Source organism: Dermacentor andersoni, chromosome 10 (genome assembly GCF_023375885.2).
Source record: "Dermacentor andersoni chromosome 10, qqDerAnde1_hic_scaffold, whole genome shotgun sequence".
NCBI classification, from domain to species: domain Eukaryota; kingdom Metazoa; phylum Arthropoda; class Arachnida; order Ixodida; family Ixodidae; genus Dermacentor; species Dermacentor andersoni.
This window is the reverse complement of record NC_092823.1, coordinates 24,628,985-24,638,243: the sequence shown is the minus strand read 5'-3', so window position 1 is coordinate 24,638,243 and position 9,259 is coordinate 24,628,985. Positions and strand designations below refer to the sequence as shown.

The window sequence follows — 9,259 nt, the reverse complement described above, 5'->3', positions numbered from 1 at the left end:
AATGTTGCGTAATTAAGACTGTGACCGTGTACATGACGCTTCAGGCTACACCACTGGCTGATTCCCGCTCAAATTTTGCAATAAGTAGCATCTTGCAGTCGCTTCACTTTATTATCACATTTGCGAGCATCACCTGTCTCTTTTATTCACAATAAAGTGGATGTTCACTTCGTCGGCGCCGACGCCGCACGAAGTTCTCGATTTCGCTGCGACGAAAGCGTGGCGCCATCTGTAATTTATATGGCGGAACGCGTCGGTCACTAAAACTGACAATGTTACATAGTGTCGCTGCCGCACATGACGCGCACGTCGGCGTTATTGTGAACTAAACTTCCGCAACTTCGACAAGTTGTGCTCGCAAATGTGATACGAAACTGAAGCAACTGCAGAATGCTGGCTCTGCGAAAATAGAGTATATCCGTGCACGCGCGACTCGGTGCGTCGGTAGGTGTTTGCGTGCGTGTATGTGTATTTCCAAGACAGAGAGACAAAAACGTGAAGTAGTTCCAATACCGTACAGCGTCCAGTTTTCTATACACCTACGATATGCAGCATAGAATCACTACGTTATCAATGAGGCGACACAGCTAACCGAGTGCAGTTGGTGGAGTCTAAAATGCTGTACACAAAACGACCTGCACGGTGTATCACACATGAAGACACCGAGGAAACTGTTCCAGGCTTTTTTTTATTGCATTCCGCACTCCACTTTGGACAGTTCGCAAAAATACTCATACGCTGTTTTTTGGAGGTGTGTCTAAGAACCCCAGGTTCTTCAACATAAGGAGCCAGTCACTACACCGCTCCTCATTGCCTTTATTGCTGAGGAACATTAAACCCCCCCAATCGATAAATCATTGTTCCACAGCGCCTCCAAAATATTTCGTCGCATTCAGTGCGCGCCTACCAATTTAGTTTTTTTTTTTAATCAGTCTTTACTCTCTGAAATCCCGGAAGCTCAGAAAGGAGTGAGTAAACCGTACTGTAAGGAAAATAGGAAGACTCTCTTCTGAAACCCTTAATGAAATGTAATAAGACAACCAACATTTCGTAAGTGCGCAAGAAAAGACTTTCGTATTGACTTCTACCTAACTAGAAATCTATAGCTATAGTTGTTGCAATACACTTTTTTTTTTGCCTCAGGGACACTTGTGTTATTTTTTTTCTCTTACTCCAACATTTTTGTTGGAGCTTCTGTTCAGTAAAGCCATCCCCTCATGTAAACCTCTTCCAGAGTTTGTGAGCCAACTGAATAAATGGTTCTTTCTGGAATGCTGCTATTGTGTAGGGTCATCTGCAGAGCCTGGGATCGACAGAGCGTTGCGCCCCATGAAAAATACTAAAGGATTGTTCTACACCAACGTAACGGGCACTGTGCTTAAGAAGACGCTTTTGCGTCGGGAGCGCCTATCTAAATACATTGCAGCGAGAAAGTTGTTCTCGGCAGCCACTGCGCCAAATTTGATGAGATTTATTGCACCTGAAGGCGAAAATTCATATCTGCCAACAGTATCGAGTGAATTGGTGATTTCGTCGATGGTCTTGTTACACAAAATCTTCAAAAAGGCCATGGAACTTCAGCATCATGTTTACAACTTGAACTACCAAATTAAAAAAATGCCACAGTTTCGTAAACTACAGCTATGGAAACATGTGAGATAAACATTCTATATTTAACGCCCATCATTATTATGTCACTGTTTTTCGAGTAAAGATTTTGCAGTACCCTTGTGAACACAGCAATAATTCCACATAGGATGCAATTTTATGTAACATATTTGTTCTCTTCAGATGCTGTAACTGATGAAGTGGACAAACCGATATTTCTTTTGCTACTGAGATCAGAATCTTTAATTTTGTTCTTCAGTTTAAACTCATTTGATGTTATGAATTTCCCGCAATTTCATGAGAAAAATTTTGTGGCCTTCAATCAAGCTTTTTTTCTCTTATCGCCCGTTTAAGTTGCTATAAACTTAGCCTTTTCTTTTGTCGTCAAATTTCATTCAGAACTGTCTCGCGGTTCTGTAGCAAGGGTATTTCTTCGTTTACATGTATTCGAATAGGCAAATTGGACTTGACACAGAGGCACGGCTTCCCCTTATTAACTAATACTGCTTCCCCGTGATCTGAATACGGTGTTTTACTAGTGGTAGATGCCATCGAGTATACGCTCATCACATTATTATGGCTCCAAGCAGTAGTGCTCCTATTAAACGTCGGCGTTAGTACGTGTGGGATCGTTTTTTTCTGACGACACATCTGACAGTCGCGTGCCACCGACCACCCCTTAGTCGCTAATCGAGATCAAACGCTTTTATCAAATTTCCCGTGTAGTAAAAGCAATTTGAGAGTCTGGAAGGGGGGTTTCCATGGATAGAATTTTGCCGTGTATATCGCAAGTGTAGCGGTACTTTGCAATTAGAACGTCCCCACGGTGTGTAAATTCCAGCCGAGGTGAAGAATGAGAGCCCTCAACTGGCAATGATTCAGTGTCTGCCAAACAGTGAACTCCTGTCCCTTTCGTTGAAGAAAACTGCTAACTGTGAACCTTTAAGCTTTCCTAAACACTAAGTAGTCGTTGCCTCTAAACGTAGTACCTACCGTTTCTAGGCCGTTAATTTGGGCCTAATATATGTTAATAGGCTTTTCCTTCTTGTGGATGATGTCATGGAATACGAAAAGCGCAAGTCTGTGATGGCGTACACTAATTAAGCCTCACTATTTTGACACGAGAACAACAATTCCGGACAAGAAAACAATAATAAACCACTACCTAATTGATGGAGAATGTGATATGACAACCGGCGGAGCAGCCCACGACGAAATGGGTCAACCAATTCCATCAATCCTGGGCTTTTTTAACTTAATTACTGCGAACAACAGCTATAAGTCCGAGATTCTACTGTACGTTTACAAACTCCCACAAGACCGAGCGGACACCTCCGCCTTCCACTATAACACATAGAACTATGTTGTCAGCCGCACTCCTAGACAATGCTCAGAAGCTTACCGCATAATACGGAACCATTGAATTTCAACTGAACAGTAACCGCGCGTCAGGCCCGTGCGTAGTGTGAACGTAGCGTCATCCGTTTGTCTCGCCGCCATCCTTTTTACCCTTCAACGCTCTAAGGACTTTCTTTAACGAGTCTACTTGCCAGTAACAGGGTCCAAAGCGTTGATTGGCCGGCGTTGAAACATTCTCCGCTACGCAAGCCAATCAAAGCAACAGCAGGCGGCGAGTTGCGGTGGAAATGGAAAAGAGTACACTGAAACAGGAAATCGCATGCTCAATGCCATCGATTTATAAGCGAAACATGCACGACATCCTCTGGTCGCCAGGCCTCTAATGAGCTAAATTTTACTGAACTCAAATTTTGTCACGGCGCATTTATCTTGCTTTCTTCCTTTCGCGTATTAACTTCACGAACCTGCCACTCATAGCCAGCTCGACGCCACGAGGACGGCTTACTAAAGCGCATTTCGAAGGCCACTCAGCGAAGGAAGAACGTGTCATAACGGACGTTGACCACCGTTTCACGCACCGAGTCCCTGGCTAACTGTCTGATATGGCGAAATGATGATCCATTATCGTGTGTATGCAGCAAAAAACGCAAAACGAGGACGTAGACATGCTTGACTGTCTACGTTCTGGATTCGCCTTCATGCTGTGCGCTCACAATAATGAATCACAGAATATCCCACTCACCTTGCACTAGATGAGCCCGAAGGAAAACCATGTGCGCTTACAAGCGCGTTTGTGCAATGTGGCTGTGTCATTCAGGTTAGAACGCTGAGCGTGAAAACGCACGGTCTTCGTTGTCATCCCAGGTCAGTTGCTCCGAGCCCAACCCACATTCAACGTTTGCACCGGCGCCGACGCGGAGCGAGACACTAAGACGTGACGCCGAGGCCTGAACCGGTAAGGTCAGATAATGAGCTGGCCGGACATGTAATACCTCGGCGCCGGTGGAGATACCTGGCAGCTTGTCGCGTTCCTACGCGTCGACGCCGACTGACCCAACAGCCGCGTTCACATATACGCGACGAATGGCGCATCGCATTGCATTTCCAGCGCATCGCAACAATGTAAACAGCAGTAAGGCTCTTGGAGGGCGAATCGCTTTAATGCGCCAGCAAAGTGTATTTTCCAGACACGCCAGTCCCCAGCGGCGATGCATTGCTGGTGGGTCGCATTGATGGACAGAGAAAAAAAAAAGTGAGACGGCGCTCGGTGTGTGTTCTCTTCCACTCATAAGCCAATCGCACTCGCCGAAAAACAGGTTCGGGCTTGTTTCGAACGAAGCGGAAAGGCCGCATATAAACGCCGTCTGCACGGCAATACTGCGATGACCCACGAAATGCAATGCGCTACTTCCGCATTCATATAAACGCTGATAATGCTATTTGCTGGCCCGATAAACACCCTGGCGCCGAGATATGGCATATCCCCTCATTGTCCTTTCGGCTTGTCATCTCGCTCCGCGTCCACGCTCACAAACGCAGCGCCAGCCGACGCCGGCAGCAACGTCATATGGGTCTCGGCCTTTACAGAATTACACCGTGCCGTCCCGGACACCAAGAGTGGCGGCTGATGGAGCACAATGAGCTCATATTTCCTACGTCGTAGCTACTGTTCGCAGTAAAAAAGCGCTCGCAAATGAAAACGCTTCGCAAGACGTACTCCTAGCTACGAGCGAGCATGCGCTAAACGTGGGTGCCTGCAATGTGGGCCCGCGACCTGTCTTGTACAGATTCCCTGCCGGGCATAGCGACAGGCCCCACATGCTGCCTGAGCCTCTTTTTGAGTTCGTAAATGTCCCCAGGCATTGACGGTCGGTCCAGGGAAGTCGAGCGCCTCGGCCGGCCCGATCGAACGTGGTCCCTTCCGGAGTGCGTGGCAGCGTACCCGCCGTGACCGAGAGACCTCGGTGGTCCCGAGGACGGAATGGGCATCGCCTTGGACAGCGTCGTGGAGAGGCTGGACGAGCCGTTGTTTGCGTTTTCAGTGTGTGGCGTGTCGGCCGAGGGAGTCCGCGGGTCCTCTTCGAGATCGCTATGCTCTTGGCCTTCGTCAGCCGACGAGCCTGCGCAATGCGCAATCAATTGGTCAGTCAATCAATCAATCAATTAATCAATCAATCAATCAATCAATCAATCAATGCTTTATTTTGACCAGTAGATACGGAAAGCAAAATAAGGTATATTTTTGTTTTAAAATGCTCCAGTGTCTCTCAAACAAAGTAAAGGCGGACACTCAGCAGCAGAAATGCGTAAATAAAAGAAGTTTCACGTGAAGACCTTACAGCAATGCAGCTAAATGTCGATGCGTTTATGCATTAACAAAACGAGAAGCTATTTGATAAACAGCAATACGGATACGGATATGATACAAGCAATACGGATGTCCGTGTACTCGAAATTTCGGATATAAATTGAAGAGTTCTTATTGGAGTTGTATTACATACGAGAGTTCACTATTCAAAGCTTCCTAACATTCCTTTCATTTGAGCACGACCAGAAATAACTGTTCTTGCAGTATACAGGGAGAAATGTTGATGCGAATGGAGAGTCGCCTGAATTATCCTGGTTTTGCAGGACCGTTGTTGCGCAGCCCTGAATAACCACAAGGAGGAGGTCACTTATGCACAATAGTTGCCAGCGATTGAGTAGACATGTTGCGCATTAGGCAGCCTACAAGTTCGCTTTCTTCATTCAGAAAAGCAAATTATGGTTCTACCAACCTTAGAATGTTTGGATTCATTTAAACTTTCTTTATCTGCTTTTCCTGTTTTTATTTTTTATGAAGAAATATTTGGGAGTATTCGGCATTCGATTCGATAGATCAAAGTCGCTTTTTTCGATATTTATACTCGCTTCAGTTAAAAAGTTCGCTATTCGAAGAACGTCCCTGATAAATAACGCTCATAAGTACCCAAGATGTTTCGAGTATCATAATAAAGTTTATACTCATGTGATAGCTCCATATGCAAACAGATGTACAAACAGTTTCGCAAGTAATGACATGCTCAGGCAATCAAATCCAATTCGCAACACGAACAAATCTATACGCCAGGGTCGGGACATAGAAGCAATATATAAGCCTTATTATGTAAGTTTTGAAAACTGAGTGTTTTTGGTGGCGTGAGTCTCGGAAGCATCTCTTCACAGCTGTCTTCTTTTTCGTGGTACTTTTTGTCATTCATTCATTCATTCATTCATTCATTTATTGAAACTACACCAACAACTGTGCAATTATGCAATGCGCATATTTGGCAAAGGACTCACCTAGCAAGCAGGGGCCAACAAAATGGCAAGGCACTAATCGAATATTACAGTCACAGACCTGTTAGAACATCCCACATGCTTACAATGTGACGCAAGTAAAATTGATACAGCTTTACTATTGTTTGTCTTGTCTCCGTGCTCGCTTAGTCACTTTCGTCTCTCGAGGCTTATAAGACACGCACGTCAATCTGGTACACAAACCAGTTAGCTAAAAGTTATTTTCTCAAGTCCAACAATTTCGAGATGCGTTAAAAGCCACAAAAGCATGGTCATTGACGCTGCCCTGAAGAGAGCCTAGGCTCGTAATTTTGCCGGATGGCCGTTGTAATCAACGCTGTCCTGACTCAGCGAGCAGGGCCAGCATGCGGCAGATAACGATCGGAAGCTTCTAGTCCTTGGGTAAACCTGGGCTGTCGTTTCGGCTGCCTAAGTGGGCACCAAGCAGCAGAACCTAATAAGCTTATACTGATAAAATGGTCTTTCAAAACTCTGGTTTGGTTCCTTTCGCGGCAATGATTTGCTTAATGGAAGAGAATGTTAAAGATAAAAGTTTCGTTGTTGCTGTTTCTTATGTTTTATTTTTTGAACCGCAGCCCCAGTCTCGGTATTTAGATTTAGGTTCACGTTAAGGAACTCCAGGTGGTCCACATTTCCGAAGTACCCCACTATACGGCGTGCCTCATAATCACATTGCGGTTTTCGCGCGTAAAACCCTATAATTTAATTTTTTAAGCCCCGGTCTCGGTGCGTCACCTGGACGTCACGAATTTTAAAGTACGTTTCAGTATTTGGGTGGCTGACGCTGAACACATGTCAGTTGAGCACGTGTCACGTCCTCTAGCGTGGCCGCAGCTGCGCATGGGTGTCTGCGCTGCTGAGCCCATACACGGCCCGTGTACTGTATCTTGGAGATAATACGCGGCGGGTGCAAAGTTGGGCGAGCCGAGATGAGCAAACGCTTCATGTGCGCTGAATTGTAGCACGCGTACAGTGTTGAAGGTCCCGTAATCTCAAGTTTCGGAAACGCGTTGAAGCGACGGGCAGCACGAAGAAGTGTTCACTCCTCGACGCGAGCTTTCTTAATGCCAACGTTGTAACATCGAGTGTTCGCGGTCATCGAGTGAGATCTGTTCATCTTTGCCTGTGCGCGCACTACACAGTGCTCGTGAATTTAATTGGTAGCCGCATGCTTACTGCACTTTATACGGCTGATAGAAGTGCGAAACTTACCTAGTGTGGTTGTCTAATGGTTTGCTACCACTATCAATGATTCACCTATCGCGCGAAATTGCGACTTTTCGATATCGATTAAAAGATAATTTATGGATGAAGCTGAAATAAGTTTTGTCTTCTGTGTCTTTTTAACTCAGGATTTCATATGAGGTCGTGAAGACAGCGCGAGCTGCTGCCCGCATACACGAAAGTGTTCACTCGCGAACTATCGAAGAGTTTTGCCGTCCTTGTATATGCTAGCATATGTTGCATATACTTGTACAGGTTCCTCCAGCCTTACAACTTTTGTGTTTCTTACTTATATTCCATACGTACTCGTGTGAGAGCCGCACTTTTTTTGCAATCTTGACGAGGTGTAGCCCTTACATGTAGTGCGCCATTCCGATCTAATTTTTCTGACCATGTGTAATACCCATGATTCACTGGTGCAAAACGAGCGATAACTGTTGCTTTTATAACGCTTATTATTTGTTCACACGTAGCTCCCCACGTAGCCGGTGCCCATCTGTGGTCCTCACTACTGTCGCTGTCACCGCTGCTCAGATTCCGGTCAGTTGCACCCTGGCGGTTACAGACGAACTCAATGCCCTCCGTGGCGTTAGATAAAACTGGGACGCCAAAGGTTTTCATGACGATGTCCGAAAACCACACATGCCACGCGCTCGGAAATGAAGAGCACGCACAGACTTCGACACTCTCTTCAGTCTTTGAACGCATTAATTCAAAATGTTTTCCTTCAAATTTTGGGCTGCCAAGCTGGGGTGCAGCTCTTACATGAGTGCGGCCCTTAGTCGAGTATATACGATATCTATCCTCTCCTTCTCCTTCCCCGTCCTCTTTGTTGACCGCTGTTCATGTGTCAGTCTTGAGATTAAAGGGGTATTAAGGAGAAACATCACTTTGGACTAATAAGGCATTATTTTAAAGGTATAGTCTCGCTAATCTCGCGTGAATAGGTTGATTACTCCAAGAGAAAACAATCAAATTTCCACGTTTCTTTTTATAATTTTGCTCTGACACCCCAGCACCTGTACGTCATTGTGATGTCACGAATGTGAATGTATTACAGCGAAGCTAGTAATGCGACTAGAAACGGTGGAAAACTTCATATGCCCGTTTTGACAGTTCTTCACAGGGCGATATGCAGGTATATCTTGAAGTGCGCGTGCTGATTGGGAATTAAATGAAAATGGCTAAATCCTCATTTTCGGCGCGTTTGCAGGTGGTATATGAAACGCTTAAACACTTTCCCTACTGCAGCCATAGTTGACATCAAAAACGGCAGAGATCTAATATTCACTCGAAATGGAGCTTGCTCTATGCGGGACGCGAGGCGAAAGATTAAAGTGTCAAGGTTAATTATCAGCCTACTTTTTTATGTCCACTGCAGGACAAAGGCCTCTCTCAGCGATCTCCAATTATCGCTATCTTGCACTAGTTGATTTCAACTTGGGTCCTTAAATTTCCTAGTTTCCTCACCCAGCTTATCTTCCGCCGCTTTGGACAGTGCTTCACTTCCGATAGCACCCATTCTGGAACTCTTAACACGTGGCCTGCAGTGCTCAACTTTTTTTATTGCGATAGCAATTATATAGACACTCCAGGCGCATTTCTGCCGTCGCCGTCGTCGTGAAGTTCCATATAAAGTCCAAGGGCGATAAACCCATCGCCGCGCGCCGTATGCTGTACGCGCGAGTGAAAGCATGTGAGGGTGAACCGGCGAACGGGGTTCAATCTA

The 9,259-nt window shown here is 45.6% G+C and overlaps 1 protein-coding gene across 1 annotated transcript in view; it reads right to left on the bottom strand.

Annotated features, from left to right (window-relative positions):
* Nucleotides 1–669: 669 nt before the first annotated feature.
* Nucleotides 670–9,259, bottom strand: part of LOC126519312 (bestrophin-4-like) — an 84,739-nt gene continuing 76,149 nt past the window's right edge. The window contains exon 16 of the mRNA XM_050168938.3: nt 670–5,087. Within this exon, the coding sequence (XP_050024895.1) occupies nt 4,708–5,087 (380 nt within the window). The 3' untranslated portion in view covers nt 670–4,707. The remainder of the gene's footprint in view (nt 5,088–9,259) is intronic.